The 19,230-nt window shown below is 52.3% G+C and overlaps 1 protein-coding gene and 1 long non-coding RNA gene across 3 annotated transcripts in view; one reads left to right on the top strand and one right to left on the bottom strand.

The window, feature by feature from the left end:
• GRHL3 (grainyhead like transcription factor 3) overlaps nucleotides 1–10,561 on the top strand; it is a 12,461-nt gene extending 1,900 nt beyond the window's left edge. The window contains exons 3-15 of one of the 2 annotated variants that reach the window (XM_015649146.3): nucleotides 505–841; nucleotides 1,019–1,098; nucleotides 2,623–2,776; nucleotides 3,239–3,350; nucleotides 3,484–3,578; nucleotides 5,023–5,181; nucleotides 5,617–5,695; nucleotides 5,969–6,102; nucleotides 6,556–6,590; nucleotides 7,135–7,223; nucleotides 7,312–7,397; nucleotides 8,187–8,251; nucleotides 9,763–10,561. In XM_015649146.3, coding sequence (XP_015504632.2) covers nucleotides 505–841; nucleotides 1,019–1,098; nucleotides 2,623–2,776; nucleotides 3,239–3,350; nucleotides 3,484–3,578; nucleotides 5,023–5,181; nucleotides 5,617–5,695; nucleotides 5,969–6,102; nucleotides 6,556–6,590; nucleotides 7,135–7,223; nucleotides 7,312–7,397; nucleotides 8,187–8,251; nucleotides 9,763–9,877 — 1,540 coding nt within the window. In that variant the 3' untranslated portion in view covers nucleotides 9,878–10,561. Of the gene's footprint in view, nucleotides 1–501; nucleotides 842–1,018; nucleotides 1,099–2,622; nucleotides 2,777–3,238; nucleotides 3,351–3,483; nucleotides 3,579–5,022; nucleotides 5,182–5,616; nucleotides 5,696–5,968; nucleotides 6,103–6,555; nucleotides 6,591–7,134; nucleotides 7,224–7,311; nucleotides 7,398–8,186; nucleotides 8,252–9,762 lie in introns of both variants that reach the window. The other variant, XM_015649148.3, reaches the window with a different exon arrangement.
• Nucleotides 10,562–12,415: 1,854 nt separating this feature from the next.
• Nucleotides 12,416–19,230, bottom strand: part of LOC107214027 — a 12,433-nt gene continuing 5,618 nt past the window's right edge. The window contains exons 3-4 of the long non-coding RNA XR_001524870.3: nucleotides 15,743–15,902; nucleotides 12,416–12,867 (exon numbers count right to left, since the gene is read on the bottom strand). This is a non-coding gene — a long non-coding RNA (uncharacterized LOC107214027). The remainder of the gene's footprint in view (nucleotides 12,868–15,742; nucleotides 15,903–19,230) is intronic.

The raw sequence follows: 19,230 nt of genomic DNA, 5'->3' as shown, positions 1-19,230 counted from the left end.
TGATCCTGGTTTTGGGTTTTGCTTCCTGAGAAGTAAAAACTGATCCTGGTTTTGGTTCTTACTTCCTAAGAAGTAAAAATTGATCCTGGTTTTGGTTTTTGCTTCCTAAGTTGCTGGAGTTTGTGGTTTGTACAATAATTGTTTTTTCCTTTAAAAAAGGGTATAAAAAATCAACTTTCAGCATCAATGAGCCATAAACAGATTTATAATGGACAGCTCACACAGCAGTTACATTTCTTATCACCCCTGCTGCTCTGAGTGTGTGATGGCCTAAATAAAGCAACAGTGGAAGCAGGCCCTGGATGTGCAGCCCCAAACCAAGTCCAAACCGTGTTCCCTGACTCCCTGTGATCATCCCTTCTCTGCTGAGCTCCTCTGGCTCCTGCTGACTGCCCTGGGAGCTGTGGGTGGAGATCCCCCAGGAGCTGCTGGGGCTGGCCCAGGGTCAGGCAGTGCCACACCGTGCTGGGGGTGCCCCTCTGAGCCAGGCCCTGTCTCCAGCAGGCACTGCCACGGGATGGATTATGAGCCTGAGATCCCCTCCTTCGATGGCTCAGCCCATCTCATGAAGCTCCTGTCAGAAAACGTCTCCATGGCCCAGGAGTTCTGCGAGCCCCCCAAGAAGAACGGCCTGAGTCTCGAAGGTGTCCCTGCTCCTCACAAGGCAGCCCTGCTCCCTCCAGGCACCAGCAAGCTGGAAGCCACCCCAGAAAACTTCCTGGTGGCGCCGGGGGACGTGTACGACAGCAGCTCCCTGACCTCTCTGTTCGAGAGCCTGCCCATGGCCCCAGCCCAGCAGCGCTGGCAGCCCGACAGCACCTTCAAGGACGACCCCCAGGAGGTCAGGGCTGGGGATTCAGCTGGGAGCTTTGCTTTTGTGTTGGAAGCTTGGTGCCACTCCTGCTGTGCTGATTTGGGAAGCAGTGAGGCTCTGTGTTTTGCCTGCTGTGGTGTTTGGGAGAAGGTGGATGGACAAAGCAATGAGAGTTTCTGGTTTTGTGTTTGTTCCTGTCTGCAGTCGCTGCTCTTCAGTGACATCCTCAAACCCCAGGCAGAGCCACCCTGCCCCGAGAGCTTCCCCACGGATGGAGTGAAGAGGTAACAGCAATCCAGGGGCTTGGGGATTCCAGGGAACTCTTGGCTCTGCCTCTCTCCTGCATCCCTTCCCCATCCCGGTGCAGCCCTGGCAGTGCAAACTGCAGATCCCGAGCTTTTGCACATTTGTGGCTCCCCGGTGGTTTTGGGTGCTGCCCTGTGAGATTTTAGACCCAAAGCAGGGATTGATTGTTCTGTGCCCAGACTGGGGTCAGTGCAGGGCCTGCTGCTGTCACACCTCAGGGTGACAGCCCCTTCCCAGGGAGCTCGGCTGGGTGACACAGAGGGATCCAGGTGGCTGCACCACCTTCCCACAGGCCATGGAATGGGACAAATGACAGGGAAAAGGAGGCTGGCAGAGCATGAGGGTGATAATCAGCCTCCCCTAATCTAAGGCTTAGGTTCTCACTTAGCACTGTTAGTCAGCCTTGATTTTAGAGGGTGCCACTGCCTCTCATTCCTAAAACATGAGAGGGATTTCTTCCTCCTTTCCACCCCTCTGCCAGGCAGAGCTTTGCTGCTCCAGATACCAAATCAAACCTCCCAGCAGGTAACATTATTTCACCTCCCACTTTTTATTTGCCTCCTGAGTCAGCTGACTGGGTGACTCAGCTGTCAGACGTGGGGATGTTCACACAGACAGCGGCGTCTCCTGAGCCAGAGGCTCCCTGCTCACTGTTTATTTGTGCACTCGAGTTCTCTGCCTCTCCTGGCTCCAGATAAGAGGAGCTGCCAAGCCCATCTTCAGAGATGGCATCACAGGAGGTGGAGCAGGAAGAAGATGGGTTGGTGACTAAACAGGGCATTTGAAGGGTCTGAGTGAAGGCTCCTGTACAGGTGGTGGCTTGCACGGATTCCTCACAGCAGAAACCAGCTGTGGCCTCGTGGTTTCAGTGCTCACAGCTGCTGGTGAAGGCACAAGAGCTTCTGAATTCAGGCTCTTTCAAATTCCCTTGCCAGCCACGACACCTGTGTGCCACTGCAAAGCTTTTCTGTAAAGACTGAAGTTGGTGCTCACCACACTGAGGGTCCCACGAGCTGGGATTCTGAGTCCTGTTGTGCACAACCAAGCAGGTGTTGATGTCCTGCAGGTCCTTTTTCTGCAGGACCATTAAGGGAGAGTCTTCCTGCCTCAGCCAGTTATAGGGATGGATTTGGAGGCAGGAACCTGAGTTGAGGATGCTGTAAAAGCCTCATCACAGGTACCCATTTTTGTGTGTTTTGCTGTAGGCCGCTGCTTGAGCAATGCTTCTGTTGCCATCCACACAAAAATCCTGGCTGCAGTCACATCCAGGGCTTTGAAAGCCAAAAGCCAGGGGTAAAGTGAGGCTGTTGGAGCAGTGCTGCTCCCCAGGGTGTTGGGGAGGATCAGAATGTGCTGTGCTGTGTCAGGGTGTGTGAGGTGGGGAACGGAGCAGAAACTGGAGCCTGTAACCCGCGGGGTGGAGGCTCCTGGGGCTCTGTTTTGCTTTTGCAGTGAAACAGCAGCGTGTGCTTATTCATCCTTCTCTCTTTGTTCCATCCAAGTGACTTTGAATACACTCTGGGGTCACCCAAAGCCATTCACATCAAATCTGGGGACTCTCCCATGGCCTACCTCAACAAAGGACAGTTCTACCCCATCACCCTGCGGACAGCTGGAGACAGCAAATGTTTGCACTTGTCCTCAAATAAAGTGAAGGTAAGAGTCAGAGACAGGCTGACAGCTGTGCTGACAGCTCTGGAATGGCACATCCAGCAGCCCCACTGGCCTGGGAACAGAGCTGAACACGAGCAGTGATGGCTTTGTGGCTCATGTTGGCTTAAAGGGATGAATGGGATGGATTCAGCCCCACAGGATAATCCTGTGCTGCACTGCAGAGCCTCTGTGGCAGCTGGGACCTGTCCCAGCAGCTCAGGGATGCACAAAGGGCCAGTGGGGCCCTGCTGGGAAGAGCTCTGAGCCAGGTTCAGGGTCCCCATCCCGCTCCTGGGATGTGTGGCCAGCAAAGCCCGAGATGAATGTGCCAAATGCCCCTTCCCTTGCCCTCCTCAGCTGCCCCAGTGTAAAATCTGATGTTTCACGTGGGCCTGAGGGCAGTGCAGGGTGGGAGGGCCAGGAGGGCACTGTCCCTGCTCTGTGCTGAGCTGGGCTGTGTTGCAGAGCGTGGTGATGATCGTGTTTGACAATGAGAAGATCCCCACGGAGCAGCTGAAGTTCTGGAAGCACTGGCACTCCCGGCAGCCCACGGCCAAGCAGAGGGTCATCGACGTGGGTACGAGGGGCTGCCACTCCTGGGGGCTTCCCTCGCTCTGGGACTCAGCCAGGACCAGGGTTTGGGGGTGGGAGGCCTGGGGAATGTCCCCAGTTTCTGCCCCAGTACAAACTGCTCCTGCCCTGCCTTCCAGCTGACTGCAAGGAGAACTTCAACACGGTGCAGAACATCGAGGAGCTGGCCTACAACGCCCTGTCCTTCGTGTGGAACATCCACGAGGAAGCCAAGGTACAAAGTGCCCGTGGAGGGGAGCTGGGAATGGTTCTCAGCAGAGATGCAGCTCCCTCCTGCCAGCCCAGGCTCTGCCCCAGGGCTCAGCTGAGGGACAGAACCTCAGTGCCAGGCCCCAGGCAGTGTTTGCCTGCCAGGACAGCAGCAGGACACCGTGCCTTGGTGTGTGTTTAAACACTGCCATGAGCTAATAAACACTCTGGGTACACCCAGACTGGCTCAGGGATGTTTTCTTAGTGCTGATGGATGACTCTGAAGAAGGGGTTTTGCAGCAATTCAGGGCTCTGCTCACGTGGACCTGCAGCCTGTTGAAATAACCCCCAGCTCAGGGAACAAAGAGCCCCTTCCAGGCTGGGTGATGCAGACAGGACTGACCCTGCTGTGCCTTGTGGGATGTGGAAAGGAGCCAGGCAGCTCACAAGATCCCTTTTCACCTTAAAACCAAGAGAAAGTTTATTACAGCAAAGTCTTTGCAGCTCTGCTGTCTCCTCTGCATCTCCTGGGTCTCTCATTAACACTTTGTATCTAGTGGGGATTGAAAAACAGATGAAGTAACTGAGGAAAAAAGAGAAAAGCATAAATACCCCAAGTGTCTGAAGCTTGGGAAAACCCTGCCTGCCTCTGGGATCTCAATAAGCCCAAAGGCAAGCTGGGTCTTTTACAACCCAAGAGGTTAACAAATGTCTTCAAGGCAGAGCTGTCAGAAATGGAAATATGTCAGGTATGTGGCAAGCCCTGGGGGCACCTCAGCAAAACTGGATTTAACTCTTAGCAGAAACTCTGCTCATGCACTGGCCTGGGGCAGGTAGAGGTGAGACTTGAGAGGGCTGGGAGTGAGGCAGGAGGGGTCAGGGCTGGGAGCAGGACTCAGGTATTTGAGTGTTTGGGTTGTCCATGGCACCTGTTGCTTCTCTCCTTCCAATCAAACTTCACCCCACAGCCAAGAGGTTTTCTTTCCTAGGAGCTGGTTTCAGGGCTGAAATCCTCAGCTGGGAGAGCTCTGGGAGCTTCTCCAGCTGCAGATCTGTCCCCAGGGTCCAGGGGAATTCCAAGGTCACGCCAGTGAATTGGCAGTTTGGAGATACAGTTTGGATTAGGGCTGTGCTCAGCTTTTCTTCCAGAGTTCCCACTGGAGTTAACTCCCTCCTGGTGATAAAAGAGCTCAGTGTGGGATGAATATTTATTTAAGCAGCTCTGCTGTGCAATTCCTGAGGCTGCAGCCTTGTCCTCCTCCCTTCCTGCAGGGCTTTGCTGTCTGAGGGTCCCTTTCAAATGAAAGATGAGAAATATCAGCAAGAACATCCCCAGGCAGGATTTTGGGAGTGGAGAGGCTGAGCTGAAGAGCTGGAATAGGTGTGGGGGGAGAGGCTCGGGTGGGAAACCAACTGCTCCCACTGCTGGCTGAGGCTCCAGCCCCAAGGATCCCTGTCCCTGCTTGCAGGTGTTTATTGGGGTGAACTGCCTGAGCACGGACTTCTCCTCGCAGAAGGGAGTGAAGGGTGTCCCCCTGAACCTGCAGATCGACACCTACGACTGTGGCAGTGGCAGCAGCCAGCTGGTGCACAGGGCTGTCTGCCAGATCAAGATCTTCTGTGACAAGGTACAACTCTCCTTTCCCACCATTTCAAACTGCTCAGAGGCCCCAGGAATAAACCAGAAAGGTTCTGAGAGCCTAGAGCAGCCCAGACCTGTGACTGTGGCTCACCATGAACTCCATTTTTGACTCTATTTTTGACCAGTTGTTAAATATCAAAAGAGATGAGAGTTTCCTTGGAGGTTTTTCCCCAATCTCAGATATCTCCCCATGGAAAAAATTCTCACAGCTATTCTTGTCTGCGTGTTTCATTTTTAAAAGCAAATTTTGTGTTTTGCTTTTCTAATTCCTGAGTGTCAGAGAGTCCTGGCTTGGGCTGTGGAGGGACAATTTCTGAGCTGAGGCTGCTTCACCTTAATGTGGTGACATCTGAGCTGGTCACAGAGCCCTTGTCAATGCTGGAAATGTCACTGTCCTAAATTCTGCTGGATCTTCCCACAGGGAGCAGAGAGGAAAATGAGGGATGATGAAAGGAAACAGTTCCGAAGGAAAGGAAAATGCCTGGACTCCAACAACAACGGTCAGTGCCTGCCCTGAGCTGAAATCCCTGCTCCCTTCCAGGGATCTGCCTGTTCCAGACCTGCACTCAGACCCTGCTGGGCTCCTTCCCAGCCTCCCAAAGCCCTTTGTGAGCACCCACCGAGCTTTGGGGACGGTTCTGGGCTCCCTTGGGCCGCCCTGGAGCTGCTGCAGGCTCCTGGAGCTGTTCCCAGCGTTGCTGCTGGGAGCCCTGGGAAGGATCCCCTGGCCCAGATCCGAGGGAGCCGAGATGAACTGGACTCTCCATCTGTAGGTCTGAAAGGCTGTTTGCTCTCTGGCTTCAGAGGGAATGAGATCACGTTCCTGCGGCCCGAGAGCGACCTGGAGACGCAGCCGGTGCTGTTCATCCCCAACGTGCACTTCTCCACCCCGCAGAGGTGTGGCTCGGTGAGTCCTCAGCCCCTCCAGTGATGGGTGATGGGCCAGGAGAGCTCTCCAGGCTCCTTCCAGCCAGATATTCCTGTGCTTTACACACCTGCAGCTTCCACACAGGACTGCAGCGCAGCAAAAATAACAGTAGAAGATAAATTGTAGTGAAATGTGACCATCTCAGTCCCTGTGTGGGTGGGACATCCCCTGACTCTGCTGTCCAGTGTCCTTCAGAGCTCCTCAGCGTTCCCTGCCTCAGAAACCACTGCCTCAGTTTGCCAAAAACGGGGCATCTGGGGAGGTTTTTATATCAAATTTATATCAAATGTGAGAAACTGATGTTTGGGTTGAATTGTTTGGGAAAACTGATGGGTCAGGAGGAGGGAAATGATGTTTAAAGTGTGCCCAAGTTGCCTCCCCCAGCCTCTCAAGCATGTGCAAACTCTCAGATCCATTTCCTTTGCATTCCAGGTGCTCCCTCCCGCTGTTCCCAACTCTGCAAACAGGTGAGGATGCAGCAGTGTGCAGCTCCCACCCTCTGGGAATGTCAGGGCTGCTGGATACCCCCAGGGGCAGGATAACACAGCTCTGTGTCTCCCTGATGCCCTGAGAGTCAGACCATGAGTTAAACCTCGTCCTGGAGGGACCATGGACACGTTTCTGTCCCTGTCAGAGTCACTCCAACACGAGCTGCTCCCTGTTCTCATGGAGACAATGTTTGAAAGGGAGAATAAAGGATCACAACTGTCACTGAAGGGTTCAAATACCCAGGGGCTGGAAAATAAACTGGAATGGAGTGGTCCCAGCCTGGGCCCTCCCTCTGTGTGGGGATACCAGGAGGGTGCAGAAGGCTTTTGGTGACCCCAAACCCTCTGCAGGCCCTCCTGAGCTGCCCGTGGGCTTTACAACTCTGCTGCTGTAATTACAACCCAGTGCTTAATTGCTGGATGGTTGTTAACTGGCTGTTCAGTCAGAAGTTCAGCAGCTGGAGTTGTTGTGTTTGCTTTCACTGTTCTGCCCTGCTGACAGTGTTGTGTCCCCCTGGCCCAGGCTGCCCCTGAAGCGCAGCGGTGCCTCCTTCACCGACGACTTCGAGCCCATCCCTCCCAAGCACAGCAAGGATGAAGATCCCCAGAGAGGTAACCCTGGGATCCTGAATTCCCTGAGTTCCCCCTGCTCTGGGAGCGCTGGGAATGGCCCTGAGCACGCTGCCCTGTTCTCTTGCAGTGCTGCTCTACGTGCGCAGGGAGGCCGAGGAGGTGTTTGATGCTCTCATGTTGAAGACCCCGGACCTGCAGGGCCTCAGGACAGCTGTGAGTGTCCCCAGAGCCCCTGGGGGATGGACAAACTGCAGATGGGAGGGAATGGGGTGGTGAGAGGGAGCTGGATGTGGGCTGCTCATCTCTCCTGCCTGCTCTCCCTTGGGAATGAGAGCTCTCCCTGGGCTCTCCCAGGAGCTCCTGGCGTGGCTGTGTTGTGCTGCAGAGGGAGGATCACACCTCCTGCCCCATCCAGATCCTGCTGCAAGCCTCCTCTTATGACAGCACATTCATATTTTCCACTGTCAAACACCTTTTCCATTCTCCAGGCTGGAGATGTGTGATCCACAGCCCTCCCTGGCCTCGTGCTGGAATTCCCTGGCCGTGTTGGAGGAGCACAGGGACAAATTTCTGTCATGGTTATCAGCAGATCTCTGATAACCCAGCCTCTCTGGAGACTGCTGGGAAGGAAACAAACAATAAACCTCCCAGATTTGGGGTGGCTTTATGGCTGCTCTTTAAGCTCTGTTGGTTTTATAAACTTTTTTAAAATAGGGTGTTTGAAAAATGTCAGCCCAGAGGATTTTTTGCCATCTTCTCCTTCCCTCATCCCTCACCACAGAGAGTCAAAAAACCTTCATGGAAAAAGCTTGGCAAAAACCTACAAAACTCCTGGCACCCTGAGACCAAAACTGAACTTGCCCAGGAGAATGTTCAGGTTTTGTTCTCTGGAGTAAAACTGAATCCTTTGCTGCTGAACACATGGGCTGGGTGTTATCTTGGATTTTTATCATGGGAATTTCACTTTACAAGTACAAAGATTTGCCATGTTTTCTCTCACAGATTTCAGAAAAATATGGGCTTCCTGAAGAAAGCATTTATAAAGTCTACAAAAAGTGCAAAAGAGGGTGAGCTAATCTCTCATCTGCTTTTATGCTGTGCCTCCAAACCTGTCCTCTCCAGCCCCTGCCATTGGCTCCAAGAGCATTTTAACAAGATAATAAAAGGTAGAGCCATGTCAGGCTCTGCTATTTGGAGCATATAAAACTCAGATCTTTCTGGCCTTTAAAGATTTGGGATAATGCTTGTTTGTATTCTATTTGTTAGGAGGGTAAAGTCTCCCAAGGAATGGAAGCTGGGTGAAGGTGGAATTGTTTGGGGAGTTTAATGGTGATCCTTTGTGTCCCAGGCTAAAAGCTTGAGGTTATGGAGAACTTATCAGAGAGGGATCAGTGTTTGCTTCTCCAAAAAGTGCTGGAATGTTCCTGGCTCAGGATGAGGGATGGGCCATGGGGAGCATCTGAATTTGTCAGGAGTTCTTCCACCTGTTGCTGATGCTGCCCCAGAAATGGGAATTTTCTCCCCAAAGGAAAAGACCAGCACTGGTGGCTTCAGGGGAGAGGCCACCTCACTCACTCTGGCTTTGGTTTTGTTCATGCCCTGATCTGATAAGCAGCAAGTGTTGTTTGGTGATGACTGGGAGGGAAACCAGGCAGGAGGAGCAGAGAGGTATCTCATGAAAAGGGAAGGCCACACCTGGAAATTAGATTAAATAAATAATTTTGACACCTGGTTTAATGAAGGCTGGACGTGACCCATGCCAGCAGCTACTTCTGAAGTGTGGGGAGATTGGAGATATCTCCACTCTGCCTGGTGGCAGGGTCAGGCCCAGCTTCCTGCTCCCCCAGATTTAATTTTCAATAATTTTATCCTATTGCTCCACCCTAAACAATCTTGTCCTGGTAATTACAGCTTGAGGGGCAGATCTGCATCTGCTGAGAGCCCGTGGGGCTCAGTGGGGCTGCCTGGCCTGGCAGCAGGGCAGGACCTGCCCCAGCCATGGCCCTTCCACAGGGATGAGCTCAGCAGGTGAACTCGGTCCCAGAGTGACTCAGGAGCAATAATGAACAGTTTTGGACCTTGGTGAGGTTTGGTCTAGAGAAACAATCCGGGCTCAGATTCCTGATCAACATCCCTGGGATGGTTTATGGTTTAGAAATCAGATGGGAGCGTGGCACAAGAGGCACAGGTGACTTCTCTGGCTCCCTGCTCTGAGACAGCCACAGATAAAGGGATCAGCTCTGCTGGTGAAGTTTTTGGGTACCCCAGAGTCTCTGTGGGGCAGCTCCTGGGGGCCAGGGCTGGGCTCCAGGGCTGGGGCTGGGATGCAGAAGATCCTGGATCACTGGGCAGACCCTGGGCAGTGGCAGACCCTGAGTCCCAGCACCTCCCTGGAACTCCTGACTGTGCCATGACAGAGTTCCCAGGCTTTGGTGACTGTTCTGTGCTGGACCTTCCCTTGTGCTGTGCCATGGCTTTAATGAATTAATTGATTAACAGTGGTTGAGCCCCTCAGACTGGGGAAGGTGAGCTGCTCTCAGTGTGCTCTATCTGATCCAGCCATTCTTTTTCTCTGTAGGATCCTGGTGAACATGGACAACAACATCATCCAGCACTACAGCAACCACATGGCCTTTCTGCTGGACATGGTAGAGGCAGAGAACAAGTTCCAGATCATCCTCAAGGAGCTCTAAAGAGCTGCAGGCAGCACTTCCTGGGACTTCTCTCCGAGCTGGCACGTGTGACCCCACAGAACTCAGCCCCGTGCCCTCTCTTGTTGCCTTGACTTGAACCCCCTGGCCCTGGGGCCGGGCCACAGACTGCTGTGAGATCATCCTGTGAACGTGGAACTTGGCTCTGTTGAGTTGTTATTATTAATATTATTATTATTATTATTTTTTATTATATTTTATTCCCTTCTGGCACCGGGCCTGAGCTGCTGTTTCAGAGCTGGGCACACGAAGCGACGCTGCCAGGCCTGGGCAGAGAGCAGAGCTGGTGGCCCTGGCAGTGACTGATGCCAGCCCAGGCCTCTCCACAGACCTTCCAGAGCTTTCCCAGCAGGGCTGAGCTCAGCTCTGAGCTCCTCTCTGGCACAGAGACTCTCCCAGACACAGCCACAGCTCCTGCTGAATGGACTCTGCCTCATCTCTGACTGTAAATACCACGGAGGCCTCCACAACCCTTGTTTATACATTTCTGTGTTGTTCCTTTTGTATTTTATATATGTATAAATATGCATTGTTTTATACTGGACTCAGTATGGTGACACAGAGCATTTCAAACACAGGCTGCTTCACATTTCTCCGTGAACTCCTTTTGTAACTGTGTTGTTTTGGATATTCCGTAGTAATAAAGGCTCGAGGACTGAAAATGAACATTTCCCCAGCTCTGGAGTCAGAGTTGGGCTGGGCTGGCCAGGAGCCAGGGCAGGGAGGTGACCCCAGAGGTACCAGAAGGGCTCGAGGATGGTTTTGGCCAAGGTCTGTCCCCTCTGCAGTCCCCAGGTGTGACAGCACTGCAGGACACTGCCCTGCGGGAGGGATTTTGTCACACACCTTTGGGGACATTTTAAGCAAGTGAAAAGGAAATTCCCAGTTTGAATTCTGCTCACAGGAGAGCAGCTCTGCCTCTCCCTGTGTCCCAGGCCAGCTGTGTCCAACATGGAATATTCAAACTCCTTCACCCTGTGCTCAAACCGCCTGAAGTTGTTTCCCATTTAGGCCATCAAATGCCAAGGGGAGCCCTGTATTTTCTAATTAATCCTCTGACCAGTGAAAGACCTCTGGCCTTTCCTCCTCCCTCTTCTTCATCCTCTGCTTTTCCTGGCCATGTTAAAGAGGCCTGTGAGTGGGGAGGAAAGAGCCCTGGGAAGAGGATTTGGAAATGTTGGAATGTGTCAGCTTGGTGAGTTTTGGATTACTTCAGTGCTGTTTGAGGATGGCCTCTAAGATGAGGTGCAGATAAGCTGAGGCTTTATCAGCCTTTGGGATCTCTCCAGCACTCCTTCACATCACAAACTCCTTCTTCAGCAGGCTGGCTCTGATTCAGTGTTGATTCTGAGTCCTCCTACAGCAGAATTTCAGCTCCAGTTCAAACCAGTCCCAGCAGGAATCCCCCGGTGCTGAAAGCTGCAGGTCCCCGTCCCCTGCTGTGCCAGGGGGTGTCAGGGCCCTGCTCTGGGTCTGGCTCCAGGGCTCAGCCCAGCCACGGTGACCGGTCCTGCCTGGCCATGGGGACAAGCAGGAGCTGCTCAGGGAGGGACAGAGGTGTCCCCCTGCCCTGGGGGAGCCTGGCAGTGGGGACAGATGGGGAGGGCTTTGTGTGCATACAGACTGGGGGGTCTGGGGACCTCTCACCCCACAATGAGTTGTTCTGGAAGTCTGATCTCGGGGTGAACTTCCAGCCAGATAAACATTTACCCATCTGAGCTCAGCTCCTCCAGCCTGACTCCAGACTCCAGCACCACTACTCCTGGTTTACAACAGCAAAAGCCATCTCACTTGTAACTTCATGCTCCCAGCGCAACAAAGATGAATTTTGCTGGATTTTATGGAGTTCCCTTTCCCACAAACCCACCCTGGCTGCAGCTCCCTGGGGCTGCAGTGTGAGAACAGCTGCCCTGGCTGGGGCTGGGATGGAGGCAGGGAACCGGGAGCTTTTTCCGTGCAGCTCTGGGTACTCCCGGCTGTGCTGGGGCTGAGAGCCGGTGCCTGCTGCACAGGGAAGCGCTGCCGGGGCAGAGTCCCCAGCCCTGCCCCGCCAGGTGGGTGTTTTGCTGACTGCCTCAGTATCGCTCATCCCTTCCAGCCAAGGCGAGTTGCTGGGAGGTTGCGTAAAGCAGAGCTCCCAAATATGTGAGAGCATTCCTGACTCCTTGCCCGGAGCCCACCAGTTCCTTTTGAAGATTGAGATAGGAGCACCAAGGCGATTTTCACCCCGAGCTCCAAAGGTCGTGTGAAAGCACCGAGGGTTTGCCAAGGGCTCCCCTGGGACCTTGCTCTGTGCTCACCTGAGCTGCTCTGGAGCTGGGGGTGGCACAGGGTGGGTGCCAGAGCCCAGTGCCACCCCCTGAGCCAGCAGGATCTGTCCCCTGCCCTTCTCCCTTATTCCCAGCCTGGTCAGGACTGATTCCCCTCCAGGGTGAGTCTCCAGCCTCCATCTGGGAGCTCTCAGATGAAAACACAAAGGAGCCCATTGGTTGTTTTAATTACTCAACATCTACAAAACTGGAAGCTTTCAAACCAATTTTAATTAACGATCCTCTTCCAATTCTTAGAAATTAGGGCGCTAATTAGCTGCCCGTGAGCCAGCCTGGCAGGCCAGCACAGGCTCACGGTGTGCGGAGTCTGAGGGAAATCCTGACGCAGGAATCCCACTCTGGCATCCCAGCCCTGCTGCTCACAGACCAGGAGCTGCTTCCTCCTCCAGCTGGGGAGGAAGGAAAACTTCCCCAGTGCTCCTGGTGGAAAAGTGCCCACAGGGACAGAGATGCATAAAAAGGAGCAGCAGGCTGAGAGCCGAGTTGTGCAAGAGCTCCGGTATCCCCAGCGCTGGGCGGAGGGCTCTGCTCCTCACTTCTACAAACAACACCCAGTTTCTGTGTCTTTATTCGTGCTTATTCACTCCTTGCATCATCAGGCAGGCAGCTGAGGAGCTCGGTGTGTGGTGTGGCTCTGCAGGGCTGTGAAGGGAAAAACAGCATCCTGTGTTTTGTTAGGACACCCACACGCCGTGTCCGGAGGTGCCCTGGTGCTGTGCCGGGCATGGGATGAGAGGATTAAAGTCAGGGAAATCAAGCCCTGCTCATGTTTGTAAGTGTGCAAAGCTTTAATAAACCTGCTGAGGGTTCCCTCTGCTCTCACTCATTTCCCCAGGTAGTGCCTTGGATTTATAGAATTAAATTCTGGGTGAGCTGGGCACTAGAACCCCCAGGTTTGTGGGAATGTCCTGGAATCATCAGCTGGAAAGGGGCCACAGAGTCAGAGCTCAGTGCTCCCAGGCAGGGTGCACACACTTGGGATTTACCTCAGTGACTTGAGGGTTGTCTTGGCTGCACCTTTTACTGGGAGTCCTGGGAATGCTGAGCCCCAGCTCTGAGGCAGCCCAGGCATGAACTGCTGAATAACCAGCCTTTGGTAAAGCTGCTGCTCTGAATTGTGATTTTACCTCCCTTTGGGGCACAGCCCAGAGCAGCTCTGTGTGTTCATGCACTGCTGTGGCATTTCAGGCTTTTTGATCCAGTCCATAAAAGATTGGTGAAAATGAAAGGGGGATTTCTCCACAACTTGCAGAAGGTATTTCTTTCCATCCTCTTCCTCTTTAATTCATTTGTAGCCACTGTGGGCCTGCTGTCCAGCCTGACTGCCCTGGCCTGGCCGTGCTCTCCAAGTGAGCCAGGCAGGATTTGTTGGCAGCTGAGCCAGGAGCTGCTCTGGGAGCTGCCAGCCTGGGACAGGAGCTGGAAGTGACTCCAGAAAAGCCCTTTTCCCCCTTTTGTGCTGCCACAGGGGCTCAGGACAGAACAGTGTCACCAGGGTGTCCCCTCAGTGTCTGTGCCTGGGACAAAATCTGCAGCTGGCTGAGTTCAAACGCTGGGAATCCCAGCAGGAACTGCTCCTGTCTGTTCTCCCAGCCCTTCATAACCTCACAGAAGGACCTGGGGATCTCAGAAGGAATAAAAAGGGTAAGAAATTAGTGTGATTAACTGAAAAACTCGTTATTAGTTGTGCCTGGCAACAACGAGCCAAGGGGCACTGAGGGATCCCGCAGGATCCCACAGCTGGATGAGCCCGGGATGAGCCCGGGATGAGCCCGGGATGAGCCCGGGATGAGCTCGGCATCCAGGCAGGAAAGAACCAGAGATGGGGTTGTGGCTTCATCTGTTTCTGTCTCAGCATCCAGCAGGGTTGTGTTTAACCCATTCCTCCCCCAGGTGGGCCCCTCCTCCTGCTTCCCCAGGCATTTCCTGATTCCAAGCCCCAAGGTGTGTTTCTTCTCCCATTTCACCCATTTCACTTTCTGGTGAAGCCAGAGCAAAGGGGTGCTGGGGGTTCTGATGCTGCTCTGTACCCCCAACCCTGTCCCCTGCAAGTGCTCCCCTCTTCCCATCAAAGAGAGGAATTCTGCAGCTGGAATGTGTTGTACCAACAGTCAGAGTGATGTGAGTTTTACACACACACACAACTCACAGAACCTGTTTGTCCAAAGCCCTGACAGTCAGTGATGCTTTAATGGCCTTTACACTGCAAACACGCTTTTATTTTTTCAACCTTACCTTTAAAAATAATATTGTAAAATATGAACCAGCCAAGCTGGACAAGGAGCTGGTAGTGAGGACTCCAGAGCTGCTGTGTGGCCCTGAGGGTGATGCTTAATCCTCCTAAGCCAAAATCTTTGGGAAATAAAAAGCTTTTTATGGCCAGCCTGTGATGGTTATTGTAAAATACATGGATTTGCCACGGCCCAGCCTTGCAGGGACCTGGCTGCTCCTCTCTCCAGACACTGCTGGAGCAGGGCAGTGATGCCAAAGGACTCCAGCTGGGAGTTCTGCTGCTCTCCCACTGCCTGCAACAGCAGAGGGAGCAGGCTCTAACCCCAGCAGCTGGGTGTGGAGTGTTTGTGTGTTTTCTGATAACACGGGCTGGGGATCTTCCCTCCTCTTATTTAATTTGCCCTTTCCTCCAGCCCTCTGTCCTTATCAAATCCCTCCTGGCATTGCTTCCTTTTCCCCAAACCCCTGATACAAGACCCAGCTGCTGAGAGATGTAGTAAAGATTTCCCTGTTGGGTAAGGAGAGCCCTGGGCTTTCTCATGGGTTCATTCTTTTCCACGGTCAGGAATTTATTGATGATCTTAATCTCAGGCCAGGCAATGTCGTGGTGACAATAAATGTTTTTGAATGATCTGCTGATGGATTTATTTGTGTTCCCATGAGGATCCCAAGGGGTGGGAGGGCTTGGGAGAAGGCAGTTTCTGTTGATGCCTTTTCATCCCTGTCAATTGGTGGCAGGATGGAATACCTGGGAATGGCAGTTCTGCCTTCCAGGGGAAGCACTTTTACAATCCTCTCTCCAGCTCTCATTGCCAGCCCAGGGAAATGGCCAGGTTTTATCCATCAGCTGCCTTGGGACGCTGTGCAGGCATGAGTGTCCCTCAGAGTCCTGCCCAGGGGTCCCCAGATTTGGGTCTTTATCCTCAGTGTTCCTCTGGGGAGAGCTCAGGCACAAAACCAGCCCAGCCTAAAGCCTCTGCTTGGGATATGAGGAAATCTTTTTCCAGCTCAGGTGTGCTCTGGCTGCTTGCTCCATGCAATGGGGATAAGCAGTGCCCCCCACATCCCAGGCTGGTGCAGGGTTTAATTACTGTTTGTAATTATCTGGGAGATAAAGGGCCCCTGATCCACTGCTCCAGGCTGCTCCCAGCCCACACTGCTTCCCCTTCCTGGGGACAGCAGCCATCCCCTCTGGACCAGGACACAGTGGGACACTGGGATCACCCTCCTGTGGGGGATTTTCATATCTCCCATGGCAGTGGGGTGGCTTCCAGGCTGCACCCACCTGGAAGGAGTTTCCTTTGCTTCCCTGGCGGGTTTGTGTGACTGAGGCTGCAGATTCTGGAATAAATCTGGAGTGAATTCGTTGTTCCTTGTTAGGTGGGAAGTCTTTGACTGGAAGGAAGATGTTACTCCCTTGGTGAGGGAATCCATGCTGGGATGAGCTACAAGACAAACAGGAAAGGGATGTAAATACCAGCCCAGGCACTGAGGAAGGAGAGTGCACCCAGCAGGGAATGTGAGAAAGGAAAGGAACCGGTGAGACAGGACCGTGTGGGGAAGCTGGATTGGAAAAGTGCTGGGCAGAGCTGATTTCCAGGGACACTGATAAGGCAACACTGAACTCAGTCCTGAACACAGGAACAAAAACACCATGAGCAGTGTCAGGGAAATCAAACAGGAGAGCTCCCAGCTGCTGTCAGCTGTCAGACAAACTGTGCCCTCACCCCAGGTCTCACCCTCAGCAGGCAAAGGGCCAGGAGATCTTCTGGAGCTTGGTACATTATGCACCAGTGTGGCTTCTCCTGAAGCCTCTGGCATTTCCAGTGTTGTGGGGTGTTCTGGTGATTCCTTACAGCCACTCCAAAGTCCCAAGGTGGTTTCTGGATGGTTCTCCCAGCAGAAGTTCAAAGGGAGCTTCCTAGAGCTCATGGAAGTGTCCTGTGACATTTCAATCCAGCATTCCCCAGGAAGCTCTGGATTTGTGTGTGAAGGTGCTCCATGGGGAGCAGAGCCCAGGTCAGCACCATCCTCCCTCCCAGCTCCAGGCTCATGGACGTGGAAAAAGCCATTTCCCAAATTTTTCCAAATTAAATCCTCTCGTGGTTTGGGCCACAAACACTGCCAGGGCAAAAGTGGTATTGCTTTGCTTGCAGAAATGGTGAGTTTCAGAAGGAAAAAGGGCTTGGGGATGCCTTAGAATTACCTTTCCCTGTGGGTGATGACCAACAAAGGCAAACCCACATTTCAAACCCAGTTGTCTCCCTGTGAGTGGTTACAGCACTCACACCAAAATCTGGGAGAGCTTCCCAAGGGTAGGAAGGGCTCTCTGTGGCTGCCCAGGACTCGACACTCTGGCAGGAAATGTCTCTGTGTGACTGCTGTGTCCACAATCCTCCATCACCTCTACGTGTCCCGTTTTGTTCAGGGCCCCAGAATTCCAGGTGGGAATTGCTGTCCTTGCAGTCAGGAATCCTGGGTGCCAAGGGTTGTGTGAGTTACCCCAAATCACACAATAGATCACAGTGAAATGGGGACAAAATCCTTCAGACTGACAGGATGAAGCTTCACCTGCTGCAACATCCTCTGGGATTTAAAGCTTTTATTGTTCACTCCTGAGACTGACTTTCCTAATGGATTGTAATGAGAGGAAACCTCTGATGGCCAGGCCTCACTCAGTGATGTGGGAGTGTCCAGTTGAAGCTGGAGAGAAGAGGGGCAGAAACCTCCCTGTATTACAGGTTCAGACACAAAGAGATGATGATTTTTCCCTGTCTTTTTTTCCCTTTGTTTCCTGGTGAATGCTGAGATGTTGAACTGCCTTTGTTGTAACACAGGGTCTGGTCCCAGAGCTGAGGATGGCTTTCAGGTCTGCTTGGACACTTTTTCCTTGTTTCTCACTCCTTTTTTTTTCCCCCCCCTCAATTTTAATCTGTCACTCAAAACCAGAACCTCCAGTGACTACACAAAAGTTCCTTTTTGCTGAGCGAGAGCAGCGACCACAAAATTGCAGGATCTGTCCACCTTCTTCTTCTGAGATATCTCTTTGTCTAAAGTCATAAATTATCAGCCACTGCCATCTTTTAAATAGATAGTTTCCTGTTCTGCCTCTTGTATTTTAGATATTATCTCCCCCAGTAAATCATGACTCAGTGATTAATTCAAGAAGGCCGTTCCCAGAAGCAAATTCTTACAATGTTAAAATTAATATGATGCAGAGCCATTATACCATGATAGAGAAAATAATTATGGCCTGCAAATCAGTTTAATCAACACAGAACATGCTGGGGCAGGTGCTCAGCCTGAGTCACTGCAGCAGAGTTCAGAGTCCCAGTGCAGGGGCTGTGTGAGTGAGCAGGATTGTGCTGAGCCCCAGGACCCAGCTTGGTGTCTCTTTATGGACTTTCGGATTTGGGTTCTTTTTCCCTTTGAACTGAAGATTGATGAGAGGGAGGCGAGTTTTTTCTCTCGTTCGTTCTCAGTTATTTATTTTTTCTTATCAGCATTACAAGGTACAAGGAGCTGTGTGCACTATGATAGAAAAGGGGTAAAAGGGCCAACAAAGATCTTCTTCAAGGTCTTTTATATGTCCATTTACCCAATTAACAGGTGCCAACTAAGTTATTTTTATTAGTGACCCAATGACCCAACACCTTTGTGCTGCACTGGGGCATTTTCTACCCAATCACTCACTACTACCCAAAAACCTCTAGGAAAGAACATGAAGAAGAAAGAAGAAGGACAAGAGACAACACCCTAAATCCTCCACCTTGTCCCCTGCTCTCTAAACTACCTTAAACTCTAAACCTCCACCCATTCACCCAGTGATTCAAGAAACTTTCTAATTTACACATTTACACTTTTCTTATTTAACTTTAGCATTTGTTCTCATGTATCACCATGAAAACATGCCCAGGAATTTCATATTATATGAAATTCAGTGTTTTTCTAGATCTTATAACTAAGTATTAAAAACAAGGGCATACACACTGTATCTCAGACTCCAACAGCTTGGGAGGGAAAACACCTTTGCTGATGTATAAATACCTATAAAAGCAGGAATTGCTTCAGGAACGTGCATGCAGCCAGTTAAGGTGTCTCAGCTGATGAGTGGTGGCTTCTGAAGCTGATTAAGTTGTGTCTTCACTCGGTGTTAAGCAGCTCTGCAAAGTCATCACATATTCTGGAGTCTGCCTCAGCACAGGGGATGGGGCTGCTCTAGGAGCAGTCTGAGAGGGGACAACTCACTGGGGAATGGCTCGAAACTGGGGAAAAATCTCTCTCTAGAAATAACAAAACAACCCCAAAGCAATCAGAGCTGCAGCAAGACACCACAGAAGGGACCCAGCAGCCCAGGAGGTGTGTGTATGTTATTATAAACTATCTGATAATGGATAATGACACCCGGTGTTCTGTTAACAGCTCCCACATCTCAAAACACCCTGGATTCCTGCGGATGAAGGCTTACAACACCCTGCTGCAGCCTGGGCACCCTGCAGGGCTGGGCAGCAGGCACAGAACAGTTAAGTGACTTGCACAAGGGTGAATCAGCAGGACTTGAGGAACTCAACCTGAAGGCAGGTGCTGAGCTGGAGGAACAGGCAGAGATTGTCAGCAGTGTCCCCAGGTGTGACCCTGAGCCCAGTGGTGCCATCAGGTGTGACCCTGAGCCCCTGAGCCCAGTAGTGTCCCCTGCACCCCCTGAGCCCAGCAGTGTCCCCAGGTGTGACCCTGAGCCCCCTGAGCCCAGCAGTGTCCCCAGGTGTGACCCTG

The sequence above is a fragment of the Parus major genome, chromosome 23 (genome assembly GCF_001522545.3).
Source record: "Parus major isolate Abel chromosome 23, Parus_major1.1, whole genome shotgun sequence".
In the NCBI taxonomy this organism is placed as follows: domain Eukaryota; kingdom Metazoa; phylum Chordata; class Aves; order Passeriformes; family Paridae; genus Parus; species Parus major.
Note: the sequence above shows the minus strand (reverse complement) of the source record. Positions and strands in the feature narration are given on the sequence as shown.